The sequence below is a fragment of the Ceratotherium simum genome, chromosome 40, assembly GCF_057802395.1.
Source record: "Ceratotherium simum simum isolate JZ-2026a chromosome 40, ASM5780239v1, whole genome shotgun sequence".
NCBI classification, from domain to species: domain Eukaryota; kingdom Metazoa; phylum Chordata; class Mammalia; order Perissodactyla; family Rhinocerotidae; genus Ceratotherium; species Ceratotherium simum.
In genome coordinates this window covers 2,291,913-2,310,012 of record NC_141939.1, presented here as the reverse complement: position 1 = coordinate 2,310,012, position 18,100 = coordinate 2,291,913, and the positions used below count along the sequence as shown (strand labels likewise).

At 43.1% G+C, this 18,100-nt stretch overlaps 1 protein-coding gene across 5 annotated transcripts in view; it reads left to right on the top strand.

The window, feature by feature from the left end:
- Positions 1-18,100, top strand: part of ACOXL (acyl-CoA oxidase like) — a 376,737-nt gene that overhangs the window by 279,561 nt on the left and 79,076 nt on the right. For all 5 annotated transcript variants that reach the window (XM_087426114.1, XM_087426113.1, XM_087426115.1 and 2 more), the window contains one exon: positions 17,847-17,934. In XM_087426114.1, the coding sequence (XP_087282240.1) occupies positions 17,847-17,934 (88 nt within the window). The remainder of the gene's footprint in view (positions 1-17,846; positions 17,935-18,100) is intronic.

Below are 18,100 nucleotides of genomic sequence, written 5' to 3'. Positions count from 1 at the left end.
TAGGAATAGAAAGTAATTTCTTCAACTTTGAAAGAGCACATCTACAATAAACCTATAGTTCACATCATATCAAATGGAGAAATACTGCTCACTTTCCTCCTTAAGATAGAGAACAAGGCAAGAATGTCCCCTTTCATCACTTTTATTTGACATTACACTGAAGGTCCTAGCTGTGTAACAAGGCAGAAAAAAAGAAATAAATGACATAAAGATTGTAAAGCAAGAAATAAGGCTGTCTTTAATTTGCAGATGCAATAATTGTTTACATAGAAAGTATGGAAGAATTTACCAAAAAAACCCAAAACACTACAAGAACTAATATATCAATAAAGATTACAGGATACAAACTCAATATCCAAAATCAATTTTATTTTTATACACTATCAATAAACAATTGGAAAAGAAAATGTAAACTTAAATTTACAATATCATTAGAAAGCATGAAGGTCTGAGGAATACATTTAACAATAAAAATTCAAACAATGCAAGATCTGTACATTGAAAACTATAAAACGTTGCAGAAAGTAATTAAAGAAAACCTAAATGGAGGAGTATACCGTGTTTGTGCATGTAAAAACTCAATATTGCTATGACGTTCATTTTCCTCAGATTGGTCTGTAGATTCAACACAATCTCAATTGAAATCTCAGCAGAAATTTTTGTAGAAACTCACAAGCTGATTTGACAATTCATATGGAAATGCAAATGGCCTAAAATAACCAAAACAACTATGAGAAAAGTTGAAGAAATGTGGAGGCCTTGCACTACCTGATTTCAGAGTTTATGCTAATGCAATAATCCAGACAGTGTGGGATTGGATAAGGATAAACAGTAGATCAATGGAACACTATAGAGTCCAGAAATTGTCCCACACATATACGTTTATTTGATTTTTGACAAAGGTATAAAGGAAATTAAATGATGGAAAGATATTTTTTTCAACAAATTATGTAGGAAGCTACTAGATATCAGAATGGAAAAAAGTGAACCTTGACCTATTCTCCATATAATATACAAAAATTAATTTGAGAATGATCATAGACTTAAAGTGAAAACTATAACTTTCAGAAGAAAACATAGGAAAATATCTCTGTGGTGTTGGAGTAAACTAAGATTTCTTAGAAAGAAGATAAAAAGCACTAACCATTAAATTAATCGATTGATTGGATTTTTTGCAAAATGGAAAAAATTTTTTGTTCTCCAAAAGACACCAGTAAGAAAAACAAAATGGCAAACTATGACATTGGAGAAATTATTTGCAATACATGTACCTGACAAAAGACTTTTATCCAGATATATAAAGAACTCCTACGACTCAATAAGAAAAAGACACAACCCCAGAAAAATTGCGCAAAAGACTTGAAAAGACACTTCACAAAAGAAGATGAAAGAATGGTAGCGAGCACATGAAACTTTGCTCAATCTTATTAGTCATCAGCGGAATAGAAATGGAAACCACAAAGAAACACCACGACACACTCACCGAAGTGGGTTAAACTAAAACAATTGATGACGCTCAATCCTGGTGAAAACTTTCATCACAAGAACTTTCATCATTGCTGTTCATAGTATAAAATGGTAATAACCACTCTGGGAAACAAGTTGGCAGCTCCTTATAAGGTTAAATATATATCTACCCTATCCCCTCCCTAGCTATTTACCCAAGACAAATGAAAACATGCTCACAAAAGGACTCACACAAGGATGTTTATAGCAGCTTTATCATTAATGGCCAAAAACTGGAAACAACCCGAATGTTCATCAGCATGAGACTGGATAAACCAGTTGTGGTATATTCATACAACGGCATTCTACCCAGCAATAAAAAAGGATAAACTACTGTTACATGCAACAGCGTAAGTGAATTTTACAGACATTATATTTAGTAAAAGAAGCCTGACACAAAAGGGTTAATAATGTATGATTCCATTGATATGACATTCACTGAAGAAGGGGTGAAATTAGTTGATGGTGGTATGAGAATTAGAGAGTGGGAGAGTGTGGTATTGATTGGGAGAGAGTACAAAATGGGGTGTGGCAAATTTCTGTAGCTTGGTCTGGGTGATTACATGGGTATATACATGTGTAAAAAATTCATATGATGTTGTAAACCAATGTGACCTTAATAAAAAATACATATATATTCAAAACAAAGGCAAAAACAATCATCAAGCTGTGAACTTAAAATTTATGCATATTATGCATCTGACTATGCGTTTTATACCTCAATGAAAACATTAAAAGATAAATAGTGCCTCGCAGCATTTAGACAGGTTGTTTGCATTACAAGCACTTCACCATCTTTTTATATATAAAATTGGAAACTTAGAAATTTCCAGCAGGAGGCCACAGCTGCTGAATCTTGATACACTAATTGGGGAAAAGAGGAAATGACTAATGACAACAAAGTTCACCAAGTGTCAGTTCTGTGCTAGACACTTCTCAATGTCATTACCAAAACACAGTGGTGGATGCTCAGGCCAGCCAGCAGCATGGAGTCCAGCGAGCACGGTGACAGATGACAGGCGGTGGTCCAGGCCAGTGGCCGGGGTCACAGGAGTCTGGCAAGAAGGTGGGCTGTCGAGGGCTGGCCCCAAAGGCGGGCAGATACACCCCTAAAGATTCTGAACTTTGTGTTCAGAGATCTTGACATCTGGGAGGCTGGACCACAGGAAGTAGGCCCTGGCCAAGGTGGTGAGGGAGGCTCAGTTGTGGGCAGTTGGGCAAGTCAGCCAGACAGGACAAGGGGACAAGGCAGAACTTAGTTTCAGAGACAGGCAAGTCTATGGGGACGTGTGCCAACTTTGGGCTCATGATTGAAGAGCATACCATAGAAACGACATTTTTCTAGTTTATGGTACACTAATTACTGTTGAGTTAGACTTGGTGTAAGTGACTGAAATCTGAACAACAGTTTCTTTTTTTTTTTGGTCTCTGCTGTTATTTATTTATTTTTTTTCCGGCTTTACTGAGATATAATTGACATATAACTCTGTGTAAGTTTAAGGTGTACAATGTAATGATTTGATACACATATATATTATGAAGTGATTACCATAACAGTGTTAGTTAACACACCCATCACCTCACATAATTACCTTTTTGGAGCGGGTGAGACATTTAAGATCTACTCTCTTAGCAACTTTCAGGTATATAATAGAGCATTGTTAGCTATAGTCGCTGTGCTGTACATTAGAGTCCCAGAACTTATTCATCTCATAACTGGAATTTTCACCCTTTGACCAACATCTCCCCATTTCCCCCACCCCAGCTCCGGGCAGGCACCCTTCTACTGTCAATTTCTGTGACTTTGGCTTTTTTAGATTCCACATATAAATGAGATTGTACAGTATTTGTCTATGTCTGGCTTATTGTACTTAGCATAATGTCCTCAAGGTCCATCCATGTTGTCGCAAATGGCAGGATTTCCTTCTTTCTCATGGCTGAATGGTATTCCTTGTATATATATATACATCTTCTTTATCCAATCATCCATAGATGGACACTTAGGTTGTTTCCATACATTGGCTACTGTAAATAATGCTGCAAGAACATGGGGGTGCAGATATCTTCTCAAGTTAATGTTTTCATTTTCTTCAAATAAATACTCAGAAGTGGAATGGCTAGATCATGTGGTAGCTCTATTTTTAATTTTTTGAGGAAACTGCATGCTGTTTTCCATAGTGACTGCATCCGTTTACGTTCCCACCAATAGTGCACAAGGGTTCCCTTTTCTCCACATCCTTGCCAACACGTTATTTCTTGTTTTTTTGATAATAGTGCTTCTAACAGGTGTGAGGTGATATCTCATTGTGATTTTGATTTGTATTTCCCTGATGATTAGTGGTGCTGAACATCTTTTCATGTATCTGTTGGCCATTTGTATGCCTTCTTTGGAAAAATGTCTATTCAGATCCTCTGCCTATTTTTTAATTGGAATATTTGTGGTTTTTTGCTATTGAGTTGTATAAGTTTCTAATATATTTTGGATATTAACCCTTATCACATAGATGGTTTACAAATATTTTCTTCCATTCCATAGATTGCCTTTTCATTTTGTTGATTGTTTCTTTTGCTATACAGAAGCTTTTTAGTTTGATGTAGTCCCACTTGTTTATTTTTGCTTTTGTTGCTTGTGCTTTTGGTGTCATATCCAAAAAGTCGTTGCCAAGACTAATGTCAAGGAGATTTCTCCCTATGCTTTCTTCTAGGAGTTTTATGGTTTTTGGTCTTATATTTAAGTCTTTAATCCATTTTTAGTTAATTTTTATGAGCAGCGTAAGATAGGAATCCAATTTTATTCTTTTGCATGTGGTTATCTAGTTTTCCCAGCCCCATTTATTGAAGAGACTATCCTTTCCCCACAGGGTACCCTTGGCTCCCTTGTCAAATATTAGTTGACTCTGTATGTGGAGTTTATTTCTGGGCTCTTGATTGTGTTCCATTGGTCTATGTGTCCTTTTTTATGCCAGTACCACACTGTTTTGATTATTATAACTTTGTTTGAAATCAGGAAGTGTGAGGTCTCCAGCTTTGTTCTTTCTCAGGATTGCTTTCGCTGTTCGGGGTCTTTTATGGTTCCATATGAATGTTAGGATTGGTTTTTCTATTTCTGGGGAAAATGCCATTGGAATTTTGATAGGGATTGCATTTAATCTACAGATTGCTTTGGGTATTATGGACATTTTAACAATATTAATTCTTCTGATCCATGAACGTGGGATATCTTGCCATTTATTTGTGTCTTCTTCAATTTCTTTCGTCATTGTCTTATAGTTTTCAGTATATAGATCTTTCAGCTCCTTGGTTAAATTTATTCCTAAGTATCTTATTATTTTTTGATGCTATTGTAAACGGGGTTGTTTTTATTTCTTTTTCAGATATTTTGCTGTTAGTGTATAGAAACACAACTGATTTCTGTGTGTTGGTTTTGTATCCTGCAACTTTACTGAATTCGTTAGTTCTAACAGTTTTTTTGGCTGAGTCTTTAGAATTTTCTCTATATGATCATATCATCTGCAAATAGAAACAATTTTACTTCTTGATGCCTTTTATTTCTTTTTCTCGCCTAGTTGCTCTGGCTAGGACTTCCAGTACTATACTGAATAGGAGTGGTGAGAGTGGGCACCCTTGTCTTGTTCCTCATCTTAGAGGAAAAGCTTTCAACCTTTCACTTTTGAGTATGATGTTAGCTGTGGGCTTGAACGACAGTTTCTTGAAGTTCTCTGTGATGAGGGGGTAGACTTGTCCTGGGGCTTAATGCTATTGGAGATAGTAGTATTGGGGTAAATAGGAATGAGCCTATTGTTCTATTTCGTCCTGCCCTTCCATAAGGCCAGTGGGTGGACACTCATGGTCAGCTGGGATCAAGGACATTTATTAAGTTCCTGCTGTGATGAGGGGCAGCCTAGGGCCCAGCACTTTGCTATACAGCCAACAACCTGATTGCAGGACTAGGAAGAGAGAGATGATAAAGTTGTTGGGCTGCAGGGGCCTCCATCGGGATGAGGCACTTGGGACCAAGCACACAGGTGGTGTATGACTTTAGGACACAGCATAATGCAAAGAAGGGAGTCAGACACATCTCTCTAGAAGACTTAACACCTCCTGGCCTGGCCTCTCCACTGAGGCAGTGCTAATTCCAGCCCATCCCCGTGCCAGCTTAGCAGCCTGGTGGTGGGGACTGACAGCCACTTATTGACTTAGAATTTCATGTGGCGGTTCTTGGTGACCTGCCACCCATTCCTTCCCTGCTCACCAGCACTCAGGCTGTTTGAATAGGCTGTTTTGTTGTTGTTGTTTGTTAATTCCCGGTGCTAATTCACCCCTCACTCCCAGGTATCTCAAACCTCTCTCCATGATGAGCACACAGAAGCTCACACAGAAGTGGCCGTGATGTTCTGAAATGTGTGCTGTGTGACAGTTCCTAAAAGGTTAACTGAAAAATCAGCCTTCTAGTGACAGTGAAATAAAAATGCTCCATTGGAGCTTCAGATATATAGATTTAAATAAACGATTAAGAAAAAAAGAAGAAGACCTGTAAATGTTTTTATTTTTACTGAATAGTTCCTTGTTTAAAAGATGTTGCACAAGTCACTATGCGAGTTCTGGTGCTGTGATGATGAGTAAGACGCAATGGCTGTCCTCTGCGGACTCTCAGACTGGGAAGGATGGGTGGCAGTAATACGGGTCACGGGGGAGGTGCGATGGGAGGGGTCTGGAGCAGAAGGAGGGCCGCCCCATCTTGTGGGTTGTGGTGGCACATGGAATGGAGCATCCTTGAGCTGAATCTTGCATGATAAACAGCAGAGCGTGCCATTTCACACCAGCCCCAGGCAGAAGTGGGCAAGACCTTCGAGGCAAGGCATGGGATGTGAGCGAGTGATTGGCATGTTCAGGCTGAGCCTCAAGCCAGTCAGCATCCAAGGTCCTGGGCTAAAGAGGCTGATGAGAGGGTAACTGTGGCAACCAGCAGGTCCCCACTGCAGTAAGCCTTGTGCACCCTGCCTGCGGAGCTGAGAACCTTCCACCATCCCTGCAGGTGATAGGACTGTGGCCTGAGCACACTGGTGTCAGGAAGATCATTCTGGAGTCAGTGCTGAGACGGTGACCCTTTGGAAGCCCGCAGTAATCATCGCCCTGCAAGACTTAGGATCCAGCCTGAGCTGTGGGGTGGTGGCAGTGAGCGTGAGGGCCGGTTGGTGAGACTTGGGAAGAAAGCCGAAGGTGGAGTCAAGCGTGGCTCAGGGCTCCAGCTCACGCACTGGGAAGATAGAATGCCATTAGTGGCGATGGAAACGCAGAGCCCTAAGCAGTTCCAAATGGCAGTGGGTTCGGCGCTTTCCATCCCAATCTCCTGTTGGCTGGATTACCTCCAAATCCCCCATGGGGTGGGATTTCTGCACGTTGTACCCGTTGTTTTTCGCTCACAGCCCCAGGAATGCCTCCTCCAGCTGTCTCTGGGGCCAGGCACCAGCTGAGCTGCTGCAGAGATTCAGGAAACTAGGATCTTGAGCCTAATTTCTTTCACATATTAAATGTACATTATTCTGCCTTATGTCAGCTTTAAGCAGTCACTAAGGGCAGTCAGGTTCCGTAACGTAGTCTTCAGCTAAATGTGAAGATCGTTATTGTTGAAATAAGATCTTCCTAGCTGACTGTACTCCAGATGCAGGCTTTGGTGCCTGTAAAATCTATTTAAGCCCTCCCGATTTCCCCCTTCTGTTCCTCCATCCACCAGAACAGTTAGAAGGAACTTTTAAAATAAGGAAGCTGTTAAGAAAGGGAGCAGGTACCAAACATTTGTTTATTTATGTGTCTGTTGTTGAAAATTATCGAGATCGGTTTCAGGAGCCTAGAGTTCAAAAGTACGCTAAATGACCAAAGAGAACGTATCATCCAACGGTCATTTTCTATTCTGAAAGGCTCAGTAATGAAAAGCAGACTCTTAATGTGACATGAAAGGGGAAACGGAGGAGAAATTAGGAAGTAATATATTCAATTATAGGAGCCCTTTGCCAAGACCTGATTGGTTTCATGTTCTGACAGTTGCAGTTAAGCGTTCGTGGGGAAAAGATTCAGAAACAGAGCAGATCAAAGATGTGCTGCCCTCCTCTCCTGACCCTCTCATGTGTGTGACAGAGACAGTCAGGACTTCACTAGGAATGGACTCCCTCTTTGGGGTCTGGTGGTATTGCCAGGCCCCAGATCAGAGCTTAGAGGACAGTGCAGGTGAGAGAAAGGCAGCAGAGACCCTAGCAGACCCCATAACTTCCACATGGCGAGAGGCTGACTGGGAGCCCCATGCACGTCTTTGCATATATCCCTCTCTACTGAATTCCCTCTCGCCGTTTCTCTGCCCTCCAAACCCAGTTTCTTTCCCACTCCCTCCCCGAGTGTCCACTTCTACTCTCACCACGCGTCTGTGCTAGGGGGTTCCTCCGTGTGGTCATTGCCCTGACCACACACACGCAGAAAGAGAGAGAAAGACAAGATAGACAGTCACACAGGAGGAGAGATAGGGGCTGGGCTGGTCGCAGTCCTGCGCTGGACGGGCAGTGCTTACACCGTAGTGTGGCAAGGGCTTCGATGGAGGGACGTGCCCGCTTGATGGGCGCCCAGAGGAGGGCACCTAGACCGCATGGGGGAGGGGGAGCTGTTGGGAGGCTTCTTGAAACCAGGAGGAGGCCGTCGGGTGGAGGAGGCGGAGGGCTGGTGGAGAGAATGGCACGTGCGGGTATCCGAAGCAAGAGAGGGAGTGTGTTCTGGGACCGGACGTAGTTCAGGGTAGCGTGTGTGTGTGTGTGCGCGCGTGCACACGTGCGTGTCTGTGAACGCACGTTTATTGAGAACCTGCCCCCAGCACTGTTGGGGAAGATGCTCTCTCTGCTGCTGTGGACCAGGCTGTGTGCAGGGGAGGCCTCTGTGTGAACAATGAGGGCCGCGTGGGCGATGTCTGTGCTAATGCAGCTGTGCTGATCAAGCTCTGTTGGGGACTGGGGAGGAAGAGGGCCAGCGGGAGTCCCCCCAGCAGATTGTGCTCTGGAGCCAGACACCTCTGTGTTCGAGTGTGTGACGTAGGTACCGTGACTGTACTTTCCTGAGACTCAGTGTAAAATCGAACGTCTTCCTTACACGGGGACAAGCACTTCAGGGCACATGGATGGGCTCGGGAGGTCCTAGTTGCTGGACTCCGTCATACTATAATGCCATTCAGCATTCTTGTGTTGTGTTTCTCTAGGAAAATGTGTGGTGAATCCCAGCCTTGCACCCCAGGGGTTATCTCCCCAGGCAAGGGATGTTCCGCCCACTTTGCCCTACAGGGCTGCTACCTGTCACCTCAGGGAAGGGGAGATTCTGGCACAGGGGCACCTGGTGCAGAGCCAGGGACTGGCAAGGGTCTGAGGGTGGGGCCGGAGGTGGTAGACAAAGGGCCCTGGGTTTAAACTCTGACCGAGGCTCTGAGACCAGACACGAACCCAACAGCTGGAACTTCCCTTCTGGCCCCCAAACCAGGACACAGCCCTCTCTGGGGCATTTTGAGCATATTTACTTTTCCTTCTCATAGCAAGCAAGCCGGGACAGTAGACATAAGGGTGTCCTTCTGTGGCCTTTCTCCCAGGATGTAGGAGGATGTTGAGTGAGATTTGTTAGATGGCTGTTCTGGAATCGCAGCTCAGGTTCAGAGGGCAAAGGTGCAAAGAGTCCTGTATTCCCAGCGCTGAAAGCCACCAGTGAGCTGCCAGCTCTTGGACCCAGCCACCCTGCTTTCTGCGAGATGCTGTGGAGGACCGAGCAGCACCCGCCCATCAATGCGGGAAGAGGGCAGCGGCTTTTGGAGAGGGCAGAGTTCAGGCAGAGAAGCTGCTGGTGGAGACGGCAGGGTCCTCTTCCCAAAGCCAAGCAGAGGAAACCAAGTTAAATTGAGGAAAAAAATCTAAACAGAAAAGGGAGAAATAATTTGGCGTGCAAACACACAAGAGAAGAGTGAAAGAGGAGGCAGTTGAATTAGCCCAGGAAAAAAAGACAGAAAGAAAGCACAGGGGAAAAAAAGAAAATAGAAATAAAAATGTGAAAGGACAGAAAAAACTGGAAAAACAAAAATCCCAGAAGGATAGAAAAAATACAAAAAGATTCAAAATATAGAAGAGTGAAAAAGTAGTTGAGTAAGGCTAGAAAAAAGAGACGCAAAGAACTCCTCTAGACAGAGAAAGAGAGAGGGAGAAATATAGAAAGATTTAAAAAAACACAAGAAACGGAAAAATACATAAAGACCACACATGCGCGCGCGCACATACACACACACGCAGAAAGAGAGAGAAAGACAAGATAGACAGTCACACAGGAGGAGAGATAGGAAGGCAGAGATGTGGGCTGAGCAGGTGGGGAATGGGCCGTCCTGGCCCTGGCCCAGAGTGGTGGGCCATTAGCTCTGTGAGGACCGCCCTGAGGACGCAAGAGCACCCAAAGGGGCTGGTGAGGACTCTGGAGAAAGATGGTCTTGTGCTCTGCCCATGCAACAGTGCAGTCGCAGAGAGATGCGGACGGGACCCAGGGTGACCCCCAGGTCCCCCAGCCTGGGCTGATCTGCAGCAGAGGGGAGGGGAGGCCAGGTGAGCATCTGCTGGAGGGCAGCCAAGCCTGAGGAAGCCAGACCATGGGCTCTGCCAACTGCAGAGAAGCAAAAGAAAAGGAAGAAGGAGAAGGAGAAAGAAAAAAAAGACTGTGGCCTGTGATGATTTGACTTACAATATTTCCATTAGGTGGTTATCTATTGGGCAGGTACAGGGCTTATTCCCTCCTGAACAACAGGCCCAGAAGCCTAGGGGATGGGCAGCTGGGGGCAGTGGGGGAAGCTGTCCTGAGGGGGAAAAGGGAAACTTTTACTTCTCTATAAAAATTTTTTTTTTTTTTTTACAGTTTTATTTATTTATTTATTTTTTTTGTGAGGAAGATCAGCCCTGAGCTAACATCCATGCTAATCCCCCTCTTTTTTGCTGAGGAAGACCGGCTCTGAGCTAACATCTATTGCCAATCCTCCTCCTTTTTTTTTTTCCCCCCAAAGCCCCAGTAGATAGTTGTATGTCATAGCTGCACGTCCTTCTAGTTGCCGTATGTGTGACGCGGCCTCAGCATGGCCAGAGAAGCGGTGCGTCGGTATGCACCCGGGATCCGAACCCCGGGCTGCCAGTAGCGGAGCATGCACTTAACCGTTAAGCCATGGGGCCGGCCCCTAAAAAATTTTTAAATGTCGTATTATACTCTTTATTTATTTTTATTTTTTTATAATTTTATTTATTTATTTTTCCCCCCAAAGCCCCAGTAGAGAGTTGTATGTCATAGTTGCACATCCTTCTAGTTGCTGTATGTGGGACGCGGCCTCAGCATGGCCAGAGAAGCGGTGCGTCGGTGCACACTCGGGATCCGAACCTGGGCCGCCAGCAGCGGAGCGCGCGCACTTAACCACTAAGCCACGGGGCCGGCCCTATACTCTTTATTTGATGGGCATAGTTGAAGACCTAGCATGTGTCATGGTATCTGATATCCAACCTCAGCAAGGTTCTCTTACCTTCTAGGTGTGGGTACAGTTCTTGGTCAGGATTGGGCTGTTTCCTTCTGGTTCCACCCTCTATCCACAGTGAGATTAGAAGGAAGAGGGCCGATTTAAGAGTGAGCACAGAAAACTAATTCAAAGGACACAGCACATGGATTTGGGGCTGAACACAAAGGGGAGAATCTTTAAATGCTGCTCAAGACAGGAGCTTAAAGAGTGTAGAAAGTGCTGTGGCTCCATGACTGAGGCAGGACCTTAGCTCTTGCTGTCCTTCCGCTCTACTCTCCTGTTGTGGGTTGAATTGTGTCCCCCAGAAAGATATGTTCACGTCCTAACTCCTGGTACCCATGAATGAGACGTTATTTGGAAATAGGGTCTTTGCAGATGTAATCAAGTGAAGATGAGGTCATACTGGAGTGGGGTGGGCCCTAATCCAATATGACTGGTGTCCTTATGAGAAGAGGAGCAACACAGAGACAGACACCGAGGAGAATGCTTTGTGAAGATGGAGGTAGAGATTTAGGTATTTGAGTGATGCATCTACAAGCTGAGGAATGCCAAAGATGGCTGGCAACCACCAGAAGCCAGAAGAGGCCAGGAAGAATCATCTTCTAAAACCTTTGGAGGGAACATGGCCCTGCCAAGACACGACTTCTAGCCTCTAGAACTGTGAGAGTGTACATTCCTGTTGTGTTATGTCACCAAGATTGTGGTAATTTGTTACAGCAGCCCTGGGTAAATAATATAACTCCTTAGCACGGGCTTTTAACTATTCTTACACTCACAAGATGGCTAAATTCCAAGCAGGAAGATGGGAAAAGGACAAAGAAAATAGGGCACATGCCAGCTCAGGCTATCTTTTTTATCAAGAAAACAATAGCTTTCACAGAAGACCCCCTGGTAGATAGACATCTGCCTACTCTCATTGGCCATGCGATTTACCTCTCTAGCCCTAGCTGCAAAGGAGTCTGGGGAGCTGAGCATGTGTTAAAATCAGCTTTTATAAATAGATGCACACACACATGCATATATATATACTGTACACATGTATGTGTATATCTATGTCTATATCTATATCTATTATGGTGGTCCCTCAGTATCTGTGGAGGATTGGTTCCAGGACCCTGCTCGGATACCACAATCTGCAGATGCTCAAGTCCCTTATATAAAATGGTATAGGATTTGCATATAATCTACCCACAGCCTCCCATATACTTTAAATCATCTCTAGGTTGCTTATAATACCTAATACAACGTAAATGCTATGTAAATAGTTATTATACTGTATTGCGTAGGGAATAATGACAAGAAAAAAAAGTCTGTACACGTTCAGTACAGATGCAAACCATTGTAGGCCTTTCGATCCTCAGTTGGTTGAATCCGAGATTGCAGAAGCTGTGTATATGGACGGTCGACTGCGTGTGTGTGTATGTAAATTATATATATTAAAGTTTATATATGTTAAAATTCCCCAGTGTCAAGTGTACAATCAGTGACTTTTGACAAATGCATTTGGTCCTATAATCGTCACCACAATCTAGGCATAGAATATTTCCATCACCCCAAAAAGTTCCTTCATGCCCCTTTGCAGTCAATCCCCTCTCCCACTCTGACTCCTGAAAAACCCTGATTTTTCTTTTGCTATAGGTTTGCCTTTTTTATAATGTCATATGAATGGAACAACATAGTGTATAGTCTTTTGTGTCTAGCTTCTGTCACTTAACAGAATGCTTTTGAGATTTTTCCAAGTTGTTGCGTGTAACACCGGTGCCTTGGTTTTTATTGTGGAGCAGTATTCCTTTGTATGGATGTACTATAATTTGTTTATCCATTAACCAGTTGGTGGATATGTGGATTGATCACAGTTTTGGCTATTACGGTTTTGGCTATTATGAATAAAGCTTCTATGAACATTCTCGTACAAGTCTTTGCGTGGACATATGTTTTTATTTATCTTGTGTAAACATCTGGAGTGGAAGGGCTGGGTTCTACAGTAGGTGTGTTTAACTTTATAAGAAACCGCCAAGTGGTATTCCAAAATAGCTGTACCATTTTGCATTCCCACCAGGAATGACTTCTGGTCGCCCCGCATCCTCACCCATGCTTGGTATTTGCAGTCTTACTCATTTTAGCCATTCTAGTGGATGTGCAGTGGTATTTCATTGTAGTGTTAATTTGCATTTCTCAAATCTTTTTCATATTTTTATCTGCCATTCATTTATCTTCTTTGGTGAAGTGTCTATTCAAATTTTTTTGTGCATTTCTTAAGCTGGATTTTGTTTTCTTACTAAGAAAACAAAAGTTGTAAGATACCTTTATAAATTCTGTACGGACATCTTTTATTATATACATGATTTGCAAATATTTTCTCCCAATCCATTATCTGCCTTTTCATCTTCTTGACAGTGTCTTTAAAGAGCAGAATTTCAATTTTGATGAAATTCAACCTTTTTGTGTCTTGTCTCACAAAATCTTTCCCTAACCCAATGTCACTAAGATTGGCTCCCATAGTTTCTTCTAGAAGTTTTGTAGTTTTAGCTCTTACATTTAGGTTTCTGATCCACTTTGAGTTAACTTTTGTACATGGTGTGTGTAGGGGTTGAGTTCACTTATTTACTTGTTTGCTTTTGCATGTGGATGTTCAGCTGTCCCAGCACCATTTGTTGAAAAGACTGCTTTTTCTCCAATGACCTTGGTACCTTTGTTGAAAATCAGTTGACCTTACATGTGTGACACTATTTCCAGACTATTTTTTTCCATTCATCTATATTTTTATCTTTATTCCAATACCATGCTGTTGTATTTACTACAGCTTTATGGTAAGTCTTGAAATCAGTTAGTGTGAATCCTCCAACTTTTTATTCTCAAAATTGTTTTGACTATTCTAGGTCCTTTGTATTTCCATATAAGCTTTACAGTCAGCTTGTTAATTTCTACAAATGAAGTCTGCTGGGATTTTGACTGGCATTGTGTCAATTCTATAGGTCAGTGTGAGAAGAAGTGATGTCTTAGCAATATAAAGTTTTCTGACCTATGAACACAGTAGATTTCTCCCTTGGGGTGCTCCTTTTAAATTTCCTCCTGCAATGTTTTTTAGTTTTCATGTACAGATATTGCATGTATTCTGTAACATGTATCTGTAAGTATTTCATATTTTTGTTGCTATTGCAATGACATTTTTATTTCAAGTTCCAGTTGTTTGTTGCTAGAAATGCAATTGATTTTTGTATATCAAAATCTTGTATCTTATGACTTTGCTTAATTCACTTACTAGTTCTAGTAGCTTAATTATATATTCCCTAGGATTTTCTATGTAGAAAATCATGTCTTGTTGGATGAAGACAGTTTTACTTATTCCTTTCCAATCTCTACACCTTTAATTTCTTTTTCTTGCCTTATTGCCCTGGCTGGAGCCTGCAGCACAGTGTTGAATAGGGGAAAGCACTCAGTCTTTTACTATTAAATGTGATGTTAGCTGAGGTTTGTTAGTGGATCCTTCGTAGGGAGGTAAGTATTTTTAATTGGGTATCTTGCTGCCCAAAGCTGTTTGGGGTTTTTCTAGAAGAGAAGAAGGGGGAGTGGGTATGGGCATCCAGCCAAGGCGAGGCCAGCAGGGGTTTCTGTATGAGTTTAGCTCTGTCTTAGCTGTGTGATGATTTATTAGGAAATAAGCATTTATTCCCATCAGAGGCTTTAAGTGTGGGGCGTGGTTCACATTAAACATGACCATGTGTTACATTGCATCTTTATAAACTGTGTATTTGGGAGGGACAGGTGTTGCCAGGGGACTAACTCCCCAATAGTCCATTGGGAGGCAGTGTAGCCTGTGGTTAGGAACATGGGCTCAGAAACCTAGGTGCCCAGTCTGAACCCAGCTCTGCAACGTTGGGCAAGTTCCTCAACCTCTCTGTGTCACAGTTTTCTACCTGCAAAATGAAGATATCAAAAGATATCAATAATACCTACCTGCAGGGCTTCTGAAGACTAAATGAGGAAATGCAATGAAGGGCTTAAAACAGTGTCTGTTGACTGGTGCATTTTAAGAAGGATTTAGTTTGCATAAAGATAATTTACATACAAGTTTTCAGTAGCAGTTTTACTGCTTGAAGTAAAGAACAACTATACCATTTAAAAAATCCTCTCTCCTGGGGCCGGCCAGGTGGCGTAGTGGTTGAGTTTGGTGAGCTCCACTTTGGCAGCCCGAATTCGCGGCTTCACATCCTGGGCGTAGACCTATGCCACTCCTCAAACCATGCTGTGGCGGCAACTCACATACAAAATAGTGGAAGATTGGCACAGATGTTAGCTCAGGGCCAATCTTCCTCACCAAAAAAAAAAAAGGAAAAAATAAAGTAAGCATGCTTACCTAATCCAACTTTCCAATTGATTAAAAAAAAAAACAATCCTCTCTCCTGAAGCCTTGTATGAAAGTTTTGTAAGGTAAGAGGGTTAGATATTTGATTTCTCTCATTTTACAATGTTGTTGATGCAGTAAATACATTTTAATATCCTATGCATTGCACAGGCTATTATCAGCTGCGTTACAGTTGTGGGCAGTGACACTATGGAGTTAATACTGAGTCTCCACTTGGAGACTGAACCAGAGTTGGACATTCTGATCTGCTCATTTTGACCACTTGACAGTGGGATGGAGTGTGACCCCACACACTGCTCCTGGGCCATCCCACCTGGATGTGTGGACCACTGTTCAGCCCCCTTATTATTTCCTGCCAATAAACTCCAATTCAAGGGGACAGAGGCTTCTCATCAGTCGCTTTCCTGGGCATCTGTCCAAGTAAAGCTGCCTTTCTGTCAACATGTTCCAAGTCCTAAGTGCCATCCTTCAGTGGGGGGTGAGTCACACCAGCCTTCCTGCCTGGGGAGTGGGGAGTGAGGGGACACTTGCCAGCAGGGATGACGTTACACTGAGCCTGCTCGAGCGGGTCCTACAGCAGTGCTGGGATGTTGACATATAAGGAAAAGCACTTAGGAGCTGGCTGGCAGGCTTTCAAGGGGCCTTTCCTCTTGCTTTTTCCTTTTGCCTTGTACTTTTTGGGGGGTGCAGTCACAGCAAGTTTTGCAAAGGGCCCTCTGCGAGGTTTTCCCACCTGACGTCCCTTCTTCAGACACCATTCTACATTGTCCAGCCAATTGTCTGTCCCTGGTTCTCTCTTGATCAGGCCAGAGAAAGACTTATCTACACATTGAGTTTTTCAAAAGTTTAAAAGTGCCCTTGATTCTGTTTGGACACAGCTGCACAATGTTTTATCCTTCCTCTCTCCTTCCCATGCAATGGTGGGGGACAGCCGACACACATTAAGGAGAGCCTGTCCACAGGCCCTGGCGTGGATCTCCCAGCATTTTCCTCTACAGGGTGATGGGTAGGGTTTTGGGACTGGAGTATTTGGCCTGCGCTTGTCCTCACCTCTGCCAAAGATGTTCTGCAGGCTGTTCCTTGAGACTTGCTTGTCTCCACCTTGCCTTTTCAGTTGTAGTTGTGACAGCAATACAGAGAGATACTGATTGAGGGAGCGAGACAGACATTCTCCTCTCCCTTGACTGTCATGCGGTGCCCCGGTGAGGTGGGGACTCCGAGGCACATGTGACGTGGTCCTCCATGCTGTGCCTGCTGCCCCAGGTCATCGTGCTGAATTATACATGGGCACAGGCTTTCTGCAGTGCTGTTTTTCCACTGGAGACAAAGCACTCTGTTCCAGGAGGGATTTTACAAAGCAAGTCCTCCAGGCCCTGCAGGAACTGAGTAGCCGCAGGAGGCAGGCTACCTTCCAACCATAGTGCTCAGGGTGTGAGTTTAAAACAAAAGAGAAGCAGATACATAGAGGCGAACTTTCTATTTGAGTGTTATTTCTTTGAGCAAAGAAAATTGCTAAAAGTTTAAATATCAAACCATTAGGTTTTCGAAACAAAGAAAGGCAAGAAGTAACAAAGAAAAGTCAGAAGTGCCAAATTTAACACTCTTCTCTGGTCAGATAAGAATCTGCCTTTAGCTCCACCCTGATGACTATAACTGCCAGCTTCGTGATTCGGCATCTTTCTCTTCTCCGTGCACTTTCTTCATTCTTATTTTATTCCAGTTATATTTTCTTACTTCCCTCCCACTGAAAAACAAAACAAAGCAAAAAAACTCCCTTCATCAGAGTGATGGAAAGACCGTTGTTCAACGAGTAGACCCGCAAAAGCTATTCGTTAGGTGAATAATTGACAGAAACGTCCTGTGAGTCCAGATTCCATGTTTATGTGAATTCCTCACACATATCCAACACGGCTGCTACCAAATGCCAATTCTGGAGATGTGACAGGTGTTCCAGAAACAACTTGAAAACAAATGGAAGTACCTGCCTGCAGTGAAAGGAAGGAGGGAGGGAGATGGGTTGGTTTTGTTGTGGATTAGGTGTAAGCAGTTAGTCGTGGTATTTAGAATTCTTCAGGCAGCGAGTGACCCGATTAAAACAGCCTCCCTTTATCTGTGCGTGCACTCTCCCCTTCAAATTGTTTCTGGAACGCCTGTTATATCTCAAGAATTGGCAGCTGGTAGTGGCCATGTTTGTTTGATATGTGAAGAATTAATATAAACATATAAACTGGGCTCACAGTACGTTTATGACATTTCTTCATCTAATGAATAGCTTTTGTGGGTCACAGGGGCCAGGCTTGCAACATGCCCATGCTGAAGGTTGTATTGAAAATGTGCATATTTGCCGTCTGCCTAACTACTAAGTTTGATTCTCTCAGAATATCATCAGTGGTTGTTTTCCTTTTGTCAATTTGACAGGTGATGACCAAGAAGGAGGACTTTTTCAGGGCCTGGAACTCGTGTCTTCATCACGTTACCTCCCTGTCGCTGGCACACATCCACAGAGGTCAGTTGGCTCTGGTTGCGTGTTCATAATTGAGTGACTCAGAGGGTGGCAGGTTATCTGAGAATAAGACTCTGCAGAGAAAGAACAGTCCCCACCCCAGTCTGAGCCCTCATGTTGAATTTAGGGCCCCCAAATAACGTAACTCCTGACTTACTAGGAACATTGA